This window comes from Neoarius graeffei, chromosome 2 (assembly GCF_027579695.1).
Source record: "Neoarius graeffei isolate fNeoGra1 chromosome 2, fNeoGra1.pri, whole genome shotgun sequence".
In the NCBI taxonomy this organism is placed as follows: domain Eukaryota; kingdom Metazoa; phylum Chordata; class Actinopteri; order Siluriformes; family Ariidae; genus Neoarius; species Neoarius graeffei.
In genome coordinates, this window is record NC_083570.1 from 125,123,744 (window position 1) to 125,146,233 (window position 22,490).

Sequence of the window (22,490 nt, forward strand, 5' to 3'; positions counted from 1 at the left end):
ACGATGCAACTCCGAAATGGTTCCAACTGGAAAACCTCCTGATTGGAGGCTAAAAAAATGTTTACCTCAAATCTTCTCCTTTTTGCTTGAGTGTTGCTGCTCCGTTTCTTCTTTGACTGCTTGCTTTTGTGCTCGAATTTTGTCGGAACAGCGTCAGGTTTGAGCTTCTCTGTCCAACACTGGCACCTAAACTCTCCAACAGACAGGGATTCTTCACTAATGATCCTCCTCCAAGTTTTTATTTTTTATTTTTTATTAAACAAAGGAAAATATACAAACTCTCAGGGAGGATCAGACATGCAGCTTGTGAACATGCAAGGCAGGCAGCTGCTTGGGGCCCCCTGGCCCAGGGGCCCCCCGAGAGTCGGGGCCTGAGGGCTTATTTATTTTGTTTTTTATTGTTTTTATTGTTCTTTACTATTGTATTTTCACATTTGGAATTTAAAAAACTTTGGTTTCATACATTTTTCATTGGGGTCAGATTATTTATAACATATTGGTGATGAACACTGGTCAGAAGGGCCCCCTGGAAATTTTTGCTTGGGGCCACAACAGACTCTAGAATCGCCTCTGGGGAGGATATGGATTAAAATTAAAGATTAGGGGATACATGTAAGAGAAAAAAAACAAATAAGGTGCATGTAAATTACATTTTAAATTAGGCAATTAAATGAACATATAGCGGAGCAGAGACAAAAGGAAAAGGATTCATAAATTACAATAACAAATAACGAGCAATGTCTATACTTGTTTTTCTTGCAATTTTACAGTCTATTTTTTTGAGAGACAAGAAAAACGTTTTAAAGTCATTAATAAATCCAGGGAAGGAGGGCTTACAGTTTCTCCATTTTGCACAGTGAATATGATATTTACCGCTTCATAAAATTGTTAATAATGTCCGAAACAGAAGAGGGCAAATTATCCATGTAGAAAATAATATGATATAATTCAAAGGATGGAACATGATTAATTTTAAGTGATACCCAGTTATTTATATCTGACCAAAAACAATGAGAAACAGGACATAAATAAAACAAATGCTCCAGTGTTTCATCATTGTTAGGATTGTGCTGCGTGCTGTTCAGATGCGTTACAAGGAGTACTCCGAGGACAAAAAGAGAGCAAACCACATGAGTTAAATCAATCTGGTTTATTCTCAGTCGTGCCCCAATGCGCAGCTGCGCGTCGGGGCTTTATATACTCTGCGTAGGGAGTATCAGCAGTGGAAAGTTACGGAATGTGCTTTGCACACTCAGTATCAAGGTCACACAAGAGTTATGCACAGTTCAACAGAATGTTTCACACAAAAACATAGACAAAATCAAGATATGAAACGGGAACAGAACATGTGGAAATGCAAAATGTACAGAGCAGCACGTACTGTATTGTAGCTGGCCTAAAGTAAACCCTAAACTGCTACACTAAACGACAGTCACCCTTGGGCCGCGCATTTACAAGAGTAGGTTTAGGAGTATTCAGGATTATATTCTTACAATCCCCTCTTTAATACTCTGACGCAAGCCCAGAGTATTATTCACACCCCAGTCTTGGCCGACACAGGGACATAACCTGTGTGCGAGATCATCATATTATATATACGATCCATGCAACAACGGAAAAGAAACGGGCCACAGGCTGAGCCATGTCATATTAACCTTAGAGTAGTTAGACGGGGCTATTCGGACCGGAAAAGGATCGCTGCTGTCATGGGGTAACAAAGAACACACATAACAGGGTTTACTCATATTCATTGATGTTTTTACAGTGAAGTTTACATATTTCTAAAACTCGTTATCCCTTGGGTCCCGGTGTATTGCTTGTGCGGGTAACCCTGCCCCAAGCGTTGAGATCAGCACGATGATGAAGAAAGTCATACTGGTCACTGACTTTGTTCTCTAATGCTCACAGGGTGCAGACGGCGAAAAATGTCACAGGCTCCCGTGCTTTTTCAGACTCTTCAGCCCAGAACTTTGCAAGACTCACCAACCATCCCCTCTTTGTAGATCAGCCGAAACTGGATTGCTCCAGATGCTGGAAGGGGATCCCTGAAAAGGCCGTCAGCTATTGTCACAGCAACTTCTGAAACACAAAAGTCTGTTAAGCATCAACAATATAGATTTCTATTACATTGGAGCCTTCTTTATTCTGCTGGCATGGATCCACTGTGGAAAAAGGTCCGTTAGCACAGCCGTGCGAGTTACAGCGAGTACATCGGTGGGCCCACTGTAGGGTGACTCCTCCATGGGAGCGTTTAGTTTACCGAATCTCTTTACTAAAACTCTGTCCCCTACCTCAAAGGGGTGAGTGTGTGCCTCTGGAATGGGAGGCTTTTTGGAATTTACTCTCGCCCAATACTCATCCAGCACCCGCATGAGACCCACCGCGTGCTCGCTGAGATGTACTTCAAGATCACCCGTTCCTATAACCTGCATGCCTCTACGCCAAGGGACAGGAAAGGGGCGTCCCATGACGAGCTCGTACAGAGATAAATTGTCGAGAGCAACCTGAGCAGTCATGCGCATATCAGCGAGGACCAACGGTAAAACTTGGACCCAATTTTTCGTGCCTGCGTCTTGCATAGCCTTACGCAACTTACCCTTAATCGTTCTATTCGCGCGCTCCACAATGCCAGAGGACTGTGGATGGTATGGGATATGAAAACGCCAATTGATCTTGAGGTCTTTACATAGCTCCTGCGTTACCTTAGAGGTGAACGGCGTTCCCTTATCAGAGTCAATTCCTACCGGAAGACCGTAACGTGGGATAATTTCCTGTGTAAGTTTGTTCACTGCTGTTCGGGCGTTCTCTTTGCTACACGGGAAAGCCTCAATCCACCGTGAAAATTTGTCAATCATGACCAAAAGGTATTTGAACGGGCCCTGCTTTGGCATGTGAGTGAAGTCGATCTGCCATTCTTGGAAAGGCGTGTCGGGTATGGGAAGGTGCTGATGTACCGCGCCTGGTTTAGATAGATTATTCTGGGCGCACGTTAAACACTTGTCCAGAATGTTGTGTGCGTCTGTGTGCAAATTATTGATGCAGAATGTTCTGTTCATATCTTCCACTACCCCTCTTCGGCCGCGATGAGTGGGACCATGGAACTCGCGGACGAGAAAGGGAGTACAGTGACGAGGTAAACAAAGACGGCCCTGTGCGTCAAGCAAAACGCCACTCTTCTCTGTCGCGCCCTGGGCGTCCCAGAACTGCGTATCTGCCACAGAGGCCGAGGCCTGGATAGAAATGAGATCTATGTCAGGTAAGACAGCGCTAACCATGCGATCAGTAGAAACTAAAGTGCAGTTAAAGCCTGGAGGCAGGACACCGGATGCGGCTGCAGCTTTAGCGACTCGATCAGCGAATGAATTGCCCTTTACTTCAAATGAGTCCCCTCTTGTGTGCGCGCGTGTCTTAACAATGGCCAACGTGCACGAAAGGAGACAGGCGGTGATTAAATCAGTAACAAGTGAAGAATGAGAAATGGGCTTACCGTCGGCTGTCATAAACCCCCGAGACGCCCAAATGCGGCCGAAGTCGTGCGCCACGCCGAAAGCGTAGCGTGAGTCGGTGTAAATAGTAATGTCTGTGTCTTGAGCCAAAATACACGCGCGAGTCAAAGCATAGAGCTCCGCAGCCTGAGCAGAAGAAAAAGGTAAAGAATGAGCTTCAACAATTTCATCAGGGAGGCGACAAACAGAGTAACCACACAGGAACACACCATCCGCAGGGCGGGAACAGGAACCATCTACAAAAAGAGAATCGCCTGTGGAAAGAGGGGTGGAGTGTAAGTCTGGGCGGATGCTAGTCTCAAAAACGATATTAGAAAGACAGTCATGTGAGTCAAACGCAACATCGTCATCCTGTGAGTTAAGAAGACGCTGAAGAGCGTGGGCGACAGAATCAAACGACGAGGAGGGCTTAACAGTGAGATGCTCTGTGGCCAAAAGAATAAACTCATAGCCAGAGCGACGCTGAGCAGACAAATGCTGAGTGCTAAGATTCCGCAGAATGTACACGACGTCATGTGAAGTGTGTAAAATGAGCGGATGCGACAAAACAAGTTTTTCAGCGTCCGTGACCATGAGAGCACACGCAGCAACAGCCCTAAGACAGCCAGGAAGCCCTTGTGCCACAGCGTCAAGAGTTTTAGACAGAAACGCGCAAGGTCGCATGCCCCCCCCCGTGCTCCTGAGCCAGCACCCCAGAGGCGGTCCCCTTCTGATTGCACACATACAGGTGAAACGGCAAACGATAGTTCGGCAGCCCGAGAGCAGGGGCGGAGCACAAAGCTTGCTTCAGAGCCTTGAAGGCCGTTAGCCTGTCTTCAGTCCAGACCAGGGGCTGAGTCAAAGGATCTGAGTGACTTATAGCTGAACGCAAACACTTGTCATAGATTGAACAGTCAGGGATCCATTGACGACAGTAATTGATGAGGCCCAAAAATGCCATGAGAGCGTGCTTGGTTGCAGGTACCTGAGTGTCCATAATGACTTGAACGCGTTCCGGGCTAAGCCTCCTGGAACCCTGAGAGAGGTCATGTCCCAAGTAGCGAACAGTTGTGAGGCAAAACTGCAACCTCGTGCGGGAGACCTTGAAACCCTTCTGCGCCAGGAGTGTGAGGAGAGACAATGTGGCGGCAGCACAAGCGTCTTGATCCTCCGCCGTTATCAGGAGATCATCCGCGTACTGGAGCACCGTGGAGCCCCGGGGAAGACAGAGATCAGCCAGCGCGTCCCGCAATACGGCAGTGAAGACCGCCGGTGAGTCAATGAAACCCTGTGGCAACCGCGTCCACGTGTATTGTCTTCCCCTGTGTGTGAAAGCAAACAGGGGCTGAGTCTCATGGCCCACAGGAACACTGAAAAAGGCAGAGCACAAATCAATCACAGAGAAATAAGCATGGTCACACGGAATAGAATACATAAGAGAAGGAACGTCAGGGACCACTGGAGCCACGGGAACGATGAGTTCATTTATTTTACGTAGGTCTTGAGTGAGGCGCCATGTGCCATCCGGTTTTGGGACCGGGTTCACTGGGGTGTTATACGGGCTGACACAAGGAACCACGACACCTTGCTGCAAAAGAGATTTTAGAATATTGTCAATACCATTGAGCTTACTAGGAGACAGAGGGTATTGTTTAACATAAACAGGTGTAGAGTGTTTAATAACAGCTTCATACGGAGAGCAGCTCACAGAGCCCACATCGTCCTTATGATCCGCCCACAGGGTGTTAGGAAGAGCAGAGAGAACAGGGGAAAGAGCTTGGGACGTACAAGCAGCGTTCAGAATGTTATGTGGCAGCACAGAACTGGATAGAGCAAAAACATCAGGCGGAGAAATACCTAGTTAACTGCTCACGCAGGAGCTGCAAAGCATTCGGTGTGTCCCTCCAAAAAAAAATGTCGACACGGTGCGCTGACGCGGACGGCCACCTTCCTGAGCCGGAGCTATTTCTTCCTTTATATTCATAGCGACGTCATTTCTAGGTTGCAACACATCGACTATTTCGAGCAAACGCTCCTCATCATATAATCTGTGTCAACTGATGAGGTGTTCAAATGTGCGAGCTGATCTGAACAGAGCTGCCAGACATACACATACAGAGGGCTTCCAAACCCATACTGCACACCGCACATTTCACTTACTTCAATAGTTAGTCCATCTGGAGTGGATGTGAGATTTACTTCTAATTTGCACATTAAATCATGTGCTAACAAATTTACTGGACATGTATATGAGATGAGGAATGAGTGGGACGTAACTATTCCTCCCTCGCTTTTCATGGGAGGTTGACTGAGAAAGTTTTGGTTTTGGAATAGCCTTTAAAACAGGTCTCGGGGTGTAAACACCCTTTGATTTATCCCATACCTTCTTCATGTCAAACCATTGCTTTCGTAAATCATACGGTGCGCTGAAGCAAGGAAGCCTGGATTAAACGTCCCATCACGGGATACGATGGAATCTGAGGATTTGCCTCCGTCCACCCAGCCAAATTGTCCAGCCACGGCGTAACGTAATAGCCTAAACCACACTTATTCATCCATTCCGCCGGGGTGTCTGTGACCTCAGGTTTAGGATACGAGCCCCCCATCATACAGTAAAGCAAACGGATCTGAACAGAAACAAACAGCAGATATTTATCTAAATTTCTATAGCACGCTCTTCCTGGACTCGAACCAGGGAAAACAAAGCCCTCCTTGGGGCACTACACAAATTTCTATAGCGCGCTCTTCCTGGACTCGAACCAGGGAAAACAAAGCCCTCCTTAGGGCACTACGGAACTACTTCCAATCAGGTAGTCAATCAAACATGTCTTACCTGATTGAGAGTATCACGTCGGGGTCACCAAATTGTTAGGATTGTGCTGCGTGCTGTTCAGATGCGTTACAAGGAGTACTCCGAGGACAAAAAGAGAGCAAACCACATGAGTTAAATCAATCTGGTTTATTCTCAGTCGTGCCCTAATGCGCAGCTGCGCGTCGGGGCTTTATATACTCTGCGTAGGGAGTATCAGCAGTGGAAAGTTACGGAATGTGCTTTGCACACTCAGTATCAAGGTCACACAAGAGTTATGCACAGTTCAACAGAATGTTTCACACAAAAACATAGACAAAATCAAGATATGAAACGGGAACAGAACATGTGGAAATGCAAAATGTACAGAGCAGCACGTACTGTATTGTAGCTGGCCTAAAGTAAACCCTAAACTGCTACACTAAACGACAGTCACCCTTGGGCCGCGCATTTACAAGAGTAGGTTTAGGAGTATTCAGGATTATATTCTTACAATCATCATTATTGCAGAAGGAACACTGATCCACCTCAACATTAAATCTTTTTTTTAGAAGCTCGGCCACAGGATAAATCTTATTCATGATTTTGAAATGCGTTTCTTTAACTTTAGGCAAAATAGGCCATTTAGTTACCAAATTAGAACCCTGCCAAGTTATCCCTCTGCAATAATCATGAAACATCTTGGATTTCAAAACATTACTAATGAACTTATTATTACATTTTTTATCAGTCAGATTATATTCTCCAATCAATAGATTTGGTAGTACTGTTAAAGGATTATTGTATACTAAATAATTGTGAATCAACTGGGTCAAAGGTAAAGGAATCACATTACATATTTTGTTATATTCTCTTTGAGTACAATTTAAGTTAGATTTTTCTATAAAGTCTGTGTAACTTAAAATGATACCATTACAATCCATTAAATCAGTTACAAATATAATGCCTCTTTCAAACCAATTACTTTTGAAGACTGTGTTCCTGTTCATTGTGATTACTCTGTTGTTCCATAAAGTTGAACTATGAGGAGAAAAATTGTGGGTGAATATCATTTTCCAAAAATGAAGAATCTGTTTATGAAAATTAGACAACTTTATAGGGATCCTGTTCACATCAAAATCACATTTCAAAATAAAATCTAAACTTCCTGTTTTCTTAAACAAAGATCTTGGGATGTGAAACCACATTGAATTTGGCTGTGACAGACAAGATTTTATCCAGTTTATTCTAAAGGTGCCGATTCAAATTCTGCAGCTTTAATACTACCCTTGTCATACTCCTTAACGAGTTGGGACCTTCTAATATAGTGAGTTTTATTCTTCCATAAAAACTGGAAAATAACTGTGTTGGCTTTCTTAATATTTTCTGAGGAAATATACAGGGAGTGGCAAGGATAAATCAGTTTGGAGATACCTTCCGCTTTAGCTAAAGTGATTCTGCCAAAGATAGTGAGGTCTCTGGTTAACCAGTGACTGAGTGATTTCTTCATATCTAATATAGGCTTAGAAATATTAGTGTCTTCTCTTCTAATTAAATTTTTAGATATTGTTAATCCTAAATACTTAACTTCAGATTCAACTCTAATTGAAGCAATAGAGGAGTCAGAGCTTGTGTGGATAGGGAGTAGTTCACATTTTTAATATTAAGAGATAATCCGGATGCTTTGGAGAAGACTGAGATCATATTGAGAGTTTTATCCACTATTGATTTATCTTTAAAAAAATAGATGTATCATCCGCAAACTGACTTATTTTAAACTTTGTTGAAAATTGTAATTCCTTGTATATCATTGGAATTATTGATAAGCAATGTTAATAGTTGTGTTGCCAATATAAAAAGCTTCGGGGAAATAGGGCATCCCTGTCGAATACCACGTAGCACCTTAAATCTAGGAGTCACTCAGTACGTTTACATGCGCATCCAAATCGAGCTACTGTCGGTAATCGAGCAAAGGGTCCCAGCAGGGGTGCCAGAGAAATCCAATCCTACATGCAACTGTGAAATCGAGCTATTGTGTAAGGTGCATTGTGCACCCGAGCCACAGGTGGCGCTACACGCCCCATCGTGTTGGTACACTTCCGGTTGTCGTCATGAAGACGAGCTATAGTGTTGCCAGATACTGCTGACGTTTTCCAGGCCAAAACATGTTCAAATCCGCCAAAATGCACTTAAAACCTCCCAATCTGGCAACACTGGCAGTTCCGTGCTCAAGCTGTTAGGCTTGCTCTAACAGACTGTATGGCTACAAACTGTCTGGCGCAGACCACTGTTTTGTAAGACAACTTATTTTGAAAAACAAGTTGAAAAACAAGTTTTTCCAAGCCAGGTGTTAAGACTGAAGAGTCGAGAAAATGCAAAACTTCCTCTCGCTGGGAGTGGGCCACTAATAAAAGATTGTATTCCAGTCTTATAGAGATCAGATAAAAGTTTTCTGAAATCATCTTGGACAAACAGCTGTTCTCTGAAAACATCATTTGCTCCCACATGCACAACAATACGTTTGATAGTTTTATGCTCGGACATGAGTTTCAAAATGCTGTCTTTGGTGTCAGAGATGGATGCATTTTGAAGACAACAAATAATCATCTCATGACCTTTTAAATGTTTTACAGTGGAATCACCAATAACAAGGGTTGTGGGATCAGGTGGTGTAACGAGCTGCTTTTTGCCTCTTCCCACAGCTCTTCGATCTTGGTGTGATCTCTTTTTACGATGTGTTTGTCCACTTGAAAAATCCTCTTCCACATCCCTGAGGCATTCAAATTTGTTCTGAAGCCTTATGGGCTGTGAATTTTCCATAGGATTGTAAATCCTATTGTAATTTGTAGAACGAGCTGGTGTTGAGGTAATTACTCTTCTGTTTTTATTTTTGGGCTTGCCACCCATCATTTGCCAGTTTTCTGTACTCACATTTTGCCCAGCTTGATCAATGAATTCCTCCACTCGATTTGCAATGCCATCGGTCTGTCGGAGTGCAATCTCTGCATTCTCAGCCACTGTTTCTGTACTCTTTTCCTGAGATATCGCTTTTAATTCGTCTGTCTTTGGCAGAGCATCAATCTTTGATTCCAGGATAGAAATCCTCTGTTCTAGTTCCATGCATTTTCTGCAGGATATTTTGCCCCCTGGCATTTTGTTTTAAAAGCTAACTTATAAAGATGAAAAATAAAATGAAAAAATAGTGGAAATTAAATTAAAATTAAATTAAAAGCTGGGGGCGTCGTGGCTCAGGTGGTTAAGGCGCCATACCATGAATGCGGGCGACCCGGGTTCGATTCCGGCCCGAGGTCATTTCCCGATCCCTTCCCGTCTCTCTCTCTCCCGCTCATTTCCTGTCTCTACACTGTCCTATCCAATAAAGGTGCAAAAAGCCCAAAAAAATATCTTTAAAAAAAAAATTTAAATTAAAAGCTGATAAAGATGAAAAATAAAATGAAAAAATAGTGGAAATTAAATGAGAAAGTAAAGTATAGAAATAAAGATCAAGAAAGCAGGAGCAAAGCAAAGAAGCGTCCTACTCGCTTGAGTAGGAGGAGCAGAACCAGTCATACACACCGCCTGGTGGTCAGTGTTAGTAATTACCAGTCATACACAGCGCCAACTGGCCAGTGGTAGTAATTACCAGTCATACACACCGCCTGGGGGCGGCACGGTGGTGTAGTGGTTAGCGCTGTCGCCTCACAGCAAGAAGGTCCTGGGTTCAAGCCCCGGGGCCGGCGAGGGCCTTTCTGTGCGGAGTTTGCATGTTCTCCCCGTGTCCGCATGGGTTTCCTCCGGGTGCTCCGGTTTCCCCCACAGTCCAAAGACATGCAGGTTAGGTTAACTGGTGACTCTAAATTGACCGTAGGTGTGAGTGTGAATGGTTGTCTGTGTCTATGTGTCAGCCCTGTGATGACCTGGCGACTTGTCCAGGGTGTACCCTGCCTTTCGCCCGTAGTCAGCTGGGATAGGCTCCAGCTTGCCTGCGACCCTGTAGAAGGATAAAGCGGCTAGAGATAATGTGATGTGTGTGTGTGACACACCGCCTGGTGGTCAGTGGTAGTAATTACCAGTCATACACACTGCCTGGTGGTCAGTGTTAGTAATTACCAGTCATACACACCGCCTACACGGTGGTGTAGTGGTTAGCGCTGTCACCTCACAGCAAGAAGGTCCGGGTTCGAGCCCCGTGGCCGGCGAGGGCCTTTCTGTGCGGAGTTTGCATGTTCTCCCCGTGTCCGCGTGGGTTTCCTCCGGGTGCTCCGGTTTCCCCCACAGTCCAAAGACATGCAGGTTAGGTTAACTGGTGACTCTAAATTGACCGTAGGTGTGAATGTGAGTGTGAATGGTTGTCTGTGTCTATGTGTCAGCCCTGTGATGACCTGGCGACTTGTCCAGGGTGAACCCCGCCTTTTGCCCGTAGTCAGCTGGGATAGGATCCAGCTTGCCTGCGACCCTGTAGAACAGGATAAAGCGGCTAGAGATAATGAGATGAGATGAGACACACCGCCTAGTGGCCAGTGCTAGCCAGTAAAGAAATAAAACAAGAGACTGGCTATGATATAAGAAAATTCTACAACCCAGAAACAGATGGGAGCTCCACTTTTAGGCAGTGCCTAAATCTATATATTATTTATTTAAAAAAACCTCAGTGTATTGCAGGGGTGTCAAACTCGAGATAATTTCATATGGCTGTTATTAATGGCCCACTGGTAAATAGCGCTCCCACCACTCATACTATAAATCCCACTGTGCACTGCAACAGCTGCCGCGCAGGTCAAGACCTGTGCACCCACCCGTTTCCCCGCACTGCCAGTGACACACTGATCAGTGGTCAGCGGATAAAAACGTCGGTCAGCACTTTTTACAGTGACCATTTAAGCTAGCCTGACCCCAAAAAAATGGACAAACAAAAAGTGGACTTTGAAAACAGGGATTTTCAAAACAGGTGGGAGGCAGAGGACCTGTTCGTTGACATCAGACGTAAACCTGTGTGTCTTGTTTGTGGAGCTAACGTGGCCGTAATTAAAGAATATAACAAGACGGCATTATGAGACAAAACATCAGGACAAGTCCAAAAACCTGGACATGCAGCAGAAGCTAGAGAAGGCAGAAGAGTTTAAAAAGAGTCTGGTGTTACAGCAAGCTATGTTCACAAAAGCGAAATCACAAAGTGAAGCTGCTGTGAAAGCTAGTTTTGTAGTGGCAGAAGAGAAAGCCAAATCAGCCTGGCCTTTTGTGGAGGGAGAGTTTTTGAAGCGCTGCATGATTAAAGTGTGCGACGTCGTGTCCAGATAAAAAGCAAGCGTTTTCAAATATAAGTCTCAGCAAAAATACGGTTGCTGATGGGATATGTGAGCTTGCCACTGATTTACAAGCACAGCTGATGGAAAAGGGAAAAGACTTTATTGCATGTTCCCTTGCCGTGGATGAGAGCACCGACAAGACTGACACTGCACAGCTGGCAATCTTCATCTGTGGAGTGGACTCCAGTTTGTGTTACAGAGGAACTTTTGGGAATTCAACCAATGCACGACACAACCACACGAAAAGACATATTTGAAGAAGTATCTAAATGTGTGAATGACATGAAACTGCCCCTGGGACAAACTTGCGGGACTGACGACAGATGGAGCGCCTGCGATGTGCGGGGAAAAGAGTGGATTGGTGGGACGGATGCGGGAGAAGATGCAGAGGGAAAACTGCACAGGTGAGCTGACAGTGTATCACTGCATCATACACCAGGAAACGCTGTGCAGCAAAGTCCTGAAGATGGAACATGTCATAAGCACCGTAACACAGACAGTTAACTTTATAAGAGGCCAAGGTTTAAATCTCCGGCAGTTTCAGTCTTTTCTAGAGGAAATACATTCTGAATTTGGTGACGTGCCTTATCACACAGAGGTGCGATGGCTGAGTCGAGGAAAAGTGCTCAGCAGATGTTTCGAGCTGCGTGAAGAAATTTGTCAGTTCATGGAAAGTAAAGGAAAAGACTCAACAGGGCTCTGGGATGAACAGTGGCTGTGCGAGTTGGCCCTCCAGCTTCAGGGACGGGACCGTGTGATTACGGATGTTATATTGATGAGGCTTGACAACCGACTTCATTTATAAACGTAACTTTACTGTTCGTCTCCTCAACTCACAGCCAGAACACAGAGTAGCATTCAAAACCCGCTTCTTGTTTTTTCCTAAGGCGTCACACACCTACAGGAACCTCTAAGGCTCACAAGCCTGTTACATTACAGCCCCTTTTTGATGCATTTTTTAAGTTAACATGCATGAGAGACTGTTCACTTTGTTGACTTAACCTGTGAAAACCTGTCTTATTAAACATAAACATTTTACCAACATAAAATGTACCCAAACATTTTACACGCTGAAAATGTTGCAAACAGCTACTGTGGAAATAGCTTTCATATAGACAACCATGCACTTCAACATCTCTGAAACCATAACAAGTATAACAACAATACACATTCACTAACTGGTGCATTTACTTCATCTATTCTCTGTATCTAACAGGTAGTCTCACTTGTCTACCGGATCTGGTTCAACATGAGTGTTTCAGATCGTTCATTCAGTGTCTCTTTTTTGTCTGCAACGACAGTGTGCTCAGCTGAACCTGTGTGTTTTGCATGTCCGTCATTTGTGCCACAGGGTTTCATCCCTGAGTCTGTGTTCAGCTTGAGGTCCTGTGCATCTGTGACATGAAAGGTTTTCTCATCAGTTTTTCGCAGATACTTTCTGTTTCTTCTGTACAGTCTCCCATCAGGTGTACAAACCACAAAAGATTGCAGTTGGTCATGTTTGTGCAAGACTACTGCTGGCTGCCTGCCAGGTCCCTCCTTTTTGCACCCTGACATTTTCTCCTGCCTGCAGGTCAGACAATGTCTTGGTTTGTCTGTCAAAATATAGTTTTTGTTTCTCCTGCTTTTCTTTCAGCTGACTGTGTACTCGGACAGCACCCTCTGGAGTCAGGAGTGAGGCTGAAGTTGGCAGTTTCCCTTGTAGCCGCCGTCCCATTAGTAGCTGGGCTGGTGATAATCCTACTCCTTCCAGCGGTGTGTTGTGATACTCCAGTAGTGAAATGTAGGGGTCACCATTAACGTCTGATTTTTTCAGCATATTTTTAATCATCTGTACTGTCCTTTCTGCTTGACCGTTTGACGTGTTGTGCTTGAATTCCCAATTTTCTGCAAAGTCCTTGAACTCAGCACTGGCATACTGAGGACCATTATCGGAGATGACAACATCAGGAATGCCATGCCTTGCAAACATTGATTTCAGTGCGACTATGACACTACTACTGGTGGTGTCTCTTAACTTTACTATTTCAAGGAACTTGGAGAAATAATCAACACAAAGCAGAAACTCAGATCCTCTGAAGTGAAAGACATCAGTCCCTACTTTCTCCCACAGTCTGTCTGGTACAGCACTGTAAAAAAACTTAAGTGACTTTAACTTAAAAAAATTATTCAACATTATGCGTACAGATTTTTGAGTAAACAGAACTTTTCGTCAGCAACTCAGATTATTGAGTTCAAACTTAAGTGGACCAAACACACTAAACTCAGTAACTACAACAGAGACTGTTATGTTCCCTGTACTCAATACTTGAAGTTAATGGAACACTTTCTGAAACTCAGATTATTGAGTTTCAAACTTCAACTTAAAAAAATGATTCAACATTATGCATACAGATTTTTGAGTAAACAGAACTTTTTGTCTGTAACTCAGATTGAGTTCAAACATAAGTGGACCAAACACATAAAACCCAGTAACTACAAAGATGCTAATGTTGCCTGAACTCAATAATTGAACTTACTGTAACACTAAAAATGTGTTTTCCTGTAACACTAAAATCGTTAAATGTTTGACTTCTTTTGCAGGTTTTGTTACTTGCTGAAGCAATTTAGACTAGGGATGGGCATGATTAACCGATTAATCGATAATTGATCATTAAGGATTTCATTGATCACATGCAATCACTTAATTTGTGAATTCCTATTTTCTCAACTGGTGTACTTACAAATGACGGTACATTTTTTTAGTCAGAGAGAACTTTATTTGAAGAGCTGAGCTTCGGCACATTCAAGTAATCCACAGTGAGGCAAAAAGATTACAAAAGACAAATGGGTACATCTCTGGTTACTGATACACAAATAGCCACGGTCACATGACAGACGTGACCCCTGTTTCAACATCAAAGATTGCCATTTGAAAACAGTTAACTAGGCAAAAATAATGCAAAGCACAAACAAAAAAATAAACCCTGTAAATTTAAAGGAACAGTGCGCTTTTTTACACTTAAAGCCCCGTTTTCAGTCATCTCGTCATCAAGTACAACAAGCAAATGTGATTTTTGTTCAAATACACCTGTTTGAAGACTTTGTGCTACTTGGTAGCAGCCAGACCATATTGACAATCACTCCAAAAACTGATTAAACTTCCATTTACAAAGACGTGAAACTCACCGAGTGGCCAGGGGTGCTCACTGATACTCTTACAAAAAAATTGCGGCGAAATAGCAGCTTTCCAAAAGGTTTAATCCAAGTTCTTGTGCAGCAACCATAAGAACAGCAACTTGCAGGAAAACCAAAGACTCGTGAGCAAAACAAGCTACAGTACAGCCAGAACTTGTAAAAAATGGCACCCGTGGAACAGTACTTCCATTCTTCCTCATTGTCGGTTTGTTTTCACGGAAGCGACTCTTCTCTTTCTGCTGAAGGGTCTTGAGTTTACTCCCGCCACTGTCAGAATTGTTCAAGAATGCCTTTGTAGTCTTTTGCTGCAGCAATATCTTCTGCTACACTTACCAGAGTTCACTAGACATCCATTTCTATCATCCAGAGTCTTAACAGCGAACACCCCTGACCACTCAGTGAGTTTCACAACTTTGTAAACGAAAGTTTAATCCGTTTTTGGAGTGATTGTCCATATGGTCCGGCTGCTACCAAGTAGCACAAAATCTTCAAACAGGTGCATTTGAACAGAAATCACATTTGCTCGTTGTACTTGATGACGCGATGACTGAAAAAAGGGCTTTAAGTGTAAAAAAAAGTGCACCGTCCCTTTAAAAGGGTACATCTTTGGTTACTGATACAAAAACAGCCACTGTCACATGACCGAGGTGTCCCATTTCATCTCAGCATCACAAATTGCCATATGAAAAAACACGTTCACAGCAACAGGCTGCACAGGAAAAAATATATAGTGTATAAAACATAAAACTTCAAACATACAATCCACAGTGAACCAGGCAATTAACTACACACCAGGCAATGAATTTTACAAATTCAGCCAGTAGCTACCGTAACAGTTTGTCTTTGAATGACTGAGCTCTGGTAGAGCAGTTATCCCCAAGACCAAGAAAGACTTTGAATTATTTCACACGTGTAATTTAATTTCCAGTACCCCAAGGAATTGAGCACATAATCCGAAAAATAAGGAAAACACAGAAGGCAAATTCTTAATATTGTGGATTACCACACATTCTTCAAGCACTATTGCGAAGTCCTCCATTGCACACCAGGCAATGAATTTTACAAATTCAGCCAGTAGCTACCGTAACAGTTTGTTTTTGAATGATTGAGCTCTGGCAGAGCAGTCATCCCCAAGACCAAGAAAGACTTTCTGAATTATTTCACACGTGTACTTCAATTCCTTGGGGTACTGGAAATTTAGCACATATAACAATCCAAAAAATAAGGAAAACACAGAAGGCAAATTCTTAATATTGTGGATTACCACACATTCTTCAAGCACTATTGCGAAGTCCTCCACGTGAGGTGAAGCTGTAGCCCCGCCATCGTCCTCGACCACAGTCAGGGCTGCCATTCTCACACCTTTGGTGTGTTGTTCTTCTGGATCAGTGTTCTGTTGAGCAACAAGGCAAAAAAAAAAAATGTTTAGTTGTAGGCATCTGGACTTCTTCACTCTATTCCAAGGAGCATTTTCTTTTCTGGTTGGTATGAGGGAATCTAGTGGTTGTATATACTTCTCTAGACCCTTCCTTCACCAGTTGACCAAGGAGTCACATGTCAAGGTGTTCGAGAACCCTTAGCAAAGACCATAGATCCTAAGACGGCTTACTGGCCAGGAAATGCATTGCCAAACGTGTAGTACAGAATGCTGTTCCATGGGCCCCTCCATTGGGCCATAGGGGTGCATTGGATGCCATTTTAGGGGGATTATGGTGACAGGTAGTCATAGATATAATAAAACACCTCACCTCAGGTAGCTGTTCTGAAAAATGGCTTCCGAAATAAGTCACCATATATGGTCAAATCTGGCCGAACATCTGGATTATGGAGACCCAAAAACTTAATTTTCGTCCATTTCATGAACCATGTGACCAAATTCGTGGCGAGATCAATGTGTCTGGGTCATAGACATGTATCTATGGTCTGGGTCACTTTTCCCTTAAAAATAGTGTCCATGGCCGTACCAAATAGGTTGTATAAAACACGAGTGGACATGTCATTGCCTGACAGTACCGGAAGGTGGCCAGTGTCGCCGCCATCTTCTGTAGGTAGACCTGTGCTGGGCTGTCAGAGTAAATCAATGGAGAGAGGGCCCACCTCTGTCAAAAAGTGACTGACTGACTCAAAACTGTGGAAATATCCTTTGACACAATAAAACACACAACTATTTGAAATACCTGGCTAAATATCTACCTAAATCATATGACTTATATTTTTTTCTTAAAAAAAAACAACAACAGTTATTTAGTCAGGCATTTCAAATACTGTCCTTGTTTAATGGATTTTTTTTACAGTATTAAGCCAACTCTTGAAAGAGACAGGTCGTTTCTCCATTGATTTACATGGACTGCAGAGCAACTGTCTACATACAAAAGATGGCTGCCAGGATTACCGCGACGACTGGAGGTGTGGCCACTCTAGTGAGCCTTGGGCCGTACTACATGTTTTGATGTGAATGACCTGTCCTAGTATCAATAGTCCTTGCCGTTAGTATCACATCTCTCAGTAGATGTTCAAGTGATGTGAGTTGCAGATGGGCATAGAGTGTAACTCTAGCAGGTGATGATGGTGATGAAACTGCATATCAGCGGGAGTTTGAGAGACTGGTGCTCTGGTACAGTCAACATAACCTGGAGCTTAACACTTCAGATTGTGGAGATGGTTGTGGACTTCAGTAAGCACCCCAAAGTACTGCCTCCCCTCACAATATGAAACAGCCCAGTATCAATGGTGAACTCAATCAAGTTCATGGGAAACACCATCCTCAAAAAAGCTCAGCAGAGGATGTACATTGTGAGCCAACTGAGTAAATATGGTCTACCAAGAGAGCTGTGAGTCATCTTCTACACTGCTACAGTTGAATCCATCCTTGGCACATCTATCACCGTCTGGGTTGGGTCAGCCACTAAAAAGGACAGATGCAGAATACAGCGCACTAGCCAGGCTGCGCCACCTAGTGCTCCATTTCAATTTCATTTCACTTTGCGACTACGTCAGGGATTCCTAGAACACCGTGACCCGGAAGTCCAAGTAACACATAAGCGAAACTCAAGCGTCTTTTGCTGTTCAGCACAGCAGTAAACAAAGCAGTAGATTAGAGAACGGACAAAGCCATGCATTGTGTTGGCAATGATTCCCAACATCGAGAATTTAAATCCAGAACAAACCTAGGCCATGCCCGAGCGAATCCCAGTGCTGTGCGCTCAGACGGTTTCCACAAAGTGTCAAGGGTGATGCATCAGGCTAACAGCGCACAGTCAGGACGGCTGAAAAGATAATTGGGGTCCCCTGCCCTCCTTACAGGACCTGTACTCTGCCAGGATCAGGAAGAGAGCAGACAACATCGTCAAAGACCCCACACACCCTGCACATACACTCTTCAACCTCATACCCTCTGGTAGATGCTACAGATCCCTGCGGACCTAAACTACCAGGCACAGGAACAGTTTCTTTCCCACTTCCATCACTCTCCTGAAGAGCCAATAAGTTGGTCACCACCATCTGACCACAAGATTCTGCACCACTGAACGTACTTTTGTTGTTTCACTAGTTCACCATCCGAATTTTGGATAGACATATATGCATACATTCTAAGAGCTTCTCTTGATCAAGCGGTCTCAGAGGAGAACTACCTGCGCGCACCGGGCGATCAGAAAGTGCTACATGGGTCACAGCGGGACATGAGCACCCGAGAAGCGCGAGAGCTCGATCTCGGAGAATATGCAATATGGGCATAATAGGGCTAAGCGCGCTTCTCTGGATCAGCCAGGTCTTGCTGGAGAGCCACCTGTGCTGGCTGGAGTGATCACTAGTGCTAAACAGGGTATCGAGCTCGCATGGCGGGAATTGTGAAGTCTAAGCTAACGCATAGTAGTACCCTTCTCTACTGGGGCATAGCAGAGAAGGGTCCAGGAGCACGGACAGCACGGTGACAACCATGGGGTAGACCTTGAATGCCGCCGAGGAAGCCACATCCGGGGGCAGGTTGGTGAGCTCGAGGGGCCATGAGCCGGTGAACCAGTGACCGTCGTAAAAGCCGCTGAACCCGTCTGAGAGTGTGGCATCAATGAAAAGGCAGAGCTCCACGGAGAAACGCGGTCATCGTAAAACATGGACAAGCCATTCCATTGTAGGAGAAACAGGTGCCACATCTCCAGATCCCGAAAGCACTGACCGTTGAGCGAAACGGAATCTTCCAGGGTCAGAATGGAGTGCGCGGCCGTCAAAAGATGGGAAATGATAGCCCTGCCCTGGGGGGTGACCCGGATAGCAAAGTTGACATGGCCGAGTAAAGACAGGAGGTTGTGCTTAGTCTGAGTTGGACAAGCCAAGAAGCCGTAAATAATCATGATGATGCGGTCAACTTTTTCCTTGGGGACCGTTATGGGGAGCGGAGAGGTCAACGATGAGCCTCTTTCCTGAATACTTTCGAGTAGCGACCCCAATGGGGTTAATGCAATACACCGGGAAGGGGGGTTTGGAGAACGCCACTGCTGAAACTAGGCAGGGGGTGGTGGCACGGCTCCATTGAAGGGGGGAAAGGTAACGCGGGTGCCGCGGGCATCTGCGTGGGTGGGGGTCAGGGGCAAATGCGGTCCGAGACTGAGGGATGGAGAGGGGGAGAGTAGGGAGCAGCGAGGTGGTCGCCGTGGAGGGAGGCAGCGGCACAGCACCCTGGTTCAGCAAGGAGAGCAGCGTTGGGGAATCAAGGGCGGGCACTTGGGATGCCACCGCAAACGAGGAAGCAGGAGACCAGCGGGCCCCAGACAGCCGCGCGGGAGGGTCGAGACCAGGCACGGTCGGCACGGAGGAATCGCAGGCAGGAGAGAGCAGGAGGCAGCCTTAGCCTGGCCCTCAGTCATCCCTGGAGAAGGGGAGGAGCAGAGGAGAAAAAACCAACAGTGGATGGCAGAAGCAGGCAGCCAGAATCATCCCTCTGGAGCAGGTGGACAAGGGCATCCTTCCGTGCAGATGAGGAGAAGCAAATCCCCCGACACCTCAACTCACCCCAGAGCTAAGTGACTGTGTCGGCGATGTGGACCTGCGAGGCAGGGCTCCAACAAGACGCCGAGGAGTGCACCGACCCGCGGAATGGGGCAGGAGAAGAAGCATGGCAAGACCTGGCACACCGCTACGCTTAGCTGGGACCGTGGCTCGGACGCCCGCAGTGCTGAGGCAGCGGGAAGCCGCCAGGGTGACTTCCACACACGTGAGGTGGAGCCGTGGCGAGAGGAAGCTGGAGGGGCAGTTGCCCGGTCGGCGCGGTCCTGGCGAGCGGGAGGCGAGTCCTTGGCGGGGACGTCCGCAGGGTGGAGGAGCAGCAGAGCTTGGCTGGGAAGCGGAGCTCTGGTGAGTGGGTGAGTAGAGGTGGGGGAGCCAGCAGGGAGGCTCACTGGGCAGAGAAGATGGAGGACCAGGCTGGGAAGCGGGGATGAAGTCATCGAGGTCGGAGTCCAACGCATGGAGGTAGAGCTCCACGGGAGCCAGCAGAGACAAGATTTGCCGGAGCAGAAACCAGTTCGTGCGAGCAGAGGACACAAGATCCAAAGAATGACAGGTGAGCGCTGATTAAATTGCTCAGCGGCCAAAAGGAAAGGTGTGTCAAATTTCGTCACGCTCCAAGTTCCGTTTTGTAGAAACCCCATTTGTTTTTAGAGAGAGCTCAGCTGAAGACCAATTCCTTGTATACGAAAGTATACTTGGCCAATAAAGTCTGATTCTGAAATGGCTTGTGTAGGCCAGTTGTATGCCTCTTCTCTTGGTAGTTTATTCCCTTGTAAATTTAAAGTGTGCTAAAGTAATTCTATTTTTCTACAATGTCATATTTAATCTGGCTTGTAGTGTAAAATGTAATTTCATACAAGTCTATTTCTGCATTAATATTTTAAGGCGTATTTGTACATTGGCATAGTATATTTTGTACATGCATATTTGCACAAGACCATTACATTTTCGCACATTAACTAAATAATTGTTGTGTTTTCTCTCTATATTTATATTTCTTGAAGGTTTTTCACATAAATAAAAGATCTAAAGTAAAGACCTTGACTGCACCAACCACAACTGTTTCCTGCTGCTAACATCTTCCTGCCATTGCAACTCTATGGATGTGCCCTAAACTTTAATCCATCCACCCATTCAAAAGTTATCGCATTAACACGAAAAATATATGAGTCGGCCATCTTGAAAGTCGGCCATCTTGAAAGCATAGGCCTCCAAAATCGAATTAGTCCATGTCCCTATTGCTGAGTGTCAGCATACAAAATCTGAGCCACATCCGTCCACCTGTTCAAAAGTTATCGTGTTAATACGAAAAATATACAGCAGCGGTCGGACCAAAACCATAATATCCCCGATGCTCCATGTTTCAAGGATATAAAAAAACCCAGGCGAATGAGAATATCCATACACCTGTAAAACATGTACTTACCAAGCATGTTTTCAGGATCTTCTCTGCTCCATAATCCCTGACAAAGAGCGGAAGTCCTCTGAGGGCTACAGCTTTTCTGTGTCCCAGAGATGTCAGATGTCTGGAGAGGGCGGCAGATCGAGACAGAGACCATCAGCATTCATCAGTGAAAGAGGCGAAACTGATTTGCATACTGTTTGTGCATGTCAGTGAGTCAAGAGAAAGGGATTGGGTGAGTGAGTACATGAATGAGTGTGTATGAAAGTCAAGAGTGACTGTGTAAGTGTGTGTGTGAGAGAGAAGGTGAATGAATGTGTGTATGAGTGGATATGTGACAGCATGTCCCCCACCCACAAACAAAACTGCACTTCACATACTTTACTGCTATCACAACATGCCACCAAGACACACTCACCCCCGTGCCCCTCTCCACCAAGACACACTCACCCCCGTGCCCCTCTCACCAAACATATTACACTTACATACACTCTGTTACACATACAGCTACACAGTGTCGTCTTTGACTTGAAACATCTACATTCGTCCACCAGTAGGGGCTCAGAGGCAAGGATTTCTGTGGAGTCGGAAGAAGTGCATTTATGGCCTAGCAGATGCCTCTCTATATTGGTACTGTACAATAAAATGAAAGACACTATGCATCAGTTGGGAGCAATTGTCTCACAAGCTTACCAAGTTGGATGCGAAGAGCACAACACCTTCAGCTACGTTAGAATGTTTTTTTGTTGAGTGACTGAGTAAAGTTTCATGTTTGTTATAATCCGTTGTCTTTGACTGTTGTCATCTTTGACCATTAACACTACCCTCCCAAAAGCACTAACATCATTCACAAAGCGGGGGAGATTGAGAGAGACAAGAAAAACTACATTGACTACATGTCTTCCTTCTTACCTCCTTATCCAACGAGTCAAGGAGTTTCTGCATCTCCTCACCGAAGTGTGTTCTTCTGGTTCGATACATCTTCAGGATTTTAGGGGTGTGAGTTTCCAGGAAACCAAGGAATTTTCTTTGCAGGTCAACCATAGTGATTCTGTGAAATTCACAATTCACCTGTAGAGGAATACAGTGAAAACAACAAGGTTAGTAAAGATTTTGTGATTGTGAATGAAAGTGTGTGTGAGATCTTGAAAGAAACATTACTAAGTTGGACAGTATGTGCATGTCAAGATGGATGGTTTTGAAAAAAGGTTTTGGAAGCAGTGTAACTGGCAAAGGGAGAGGAGGTCACCCCACTCGGCTTTGTACCAGGGTGTCTAGCATACCAAATATGTGTTCTGACCGCCATATTAATAAGCTTGGCTCTTTGG

The 22,490-nt window shown here is 44.8% G+C and overlaps 1 protein-coding gene across 1 annotated transcript; it reads right to left on the reverse strand.

The window, feature by feature from the left end:
* Positions 1 to 1,146: 1,146 nt before the first annotated feature.
* LOC132882258 (uncharacterized) lies at positions 1,147 to 6,356 on the reverse strand. The gene is made up of 3 exons (XM_060915530.1): positions 6,319 to 6,356; positions 4,471 to 5,073; positions 1,147 to 3,632 (listed from the first exon to the last, which is right to left on the reverse strand). The coding sequence occupies exons 2-3, from the start codon at positions 4,918 to 4,920 to the stop codon at positions 2,124 to 2,126; spliced, it is 1,959 nt and encodes a 652-aa protein (XP_060771513.1). The 5' UTR covers positions 4,921 to 5,073; positions 6,319 to 6,356; the 3' UTR covers positions 1,147 to 2,123.
* Between the last annotated feature and the right edge of the window lie 16,134 nt (positions 6,357 to 22,490).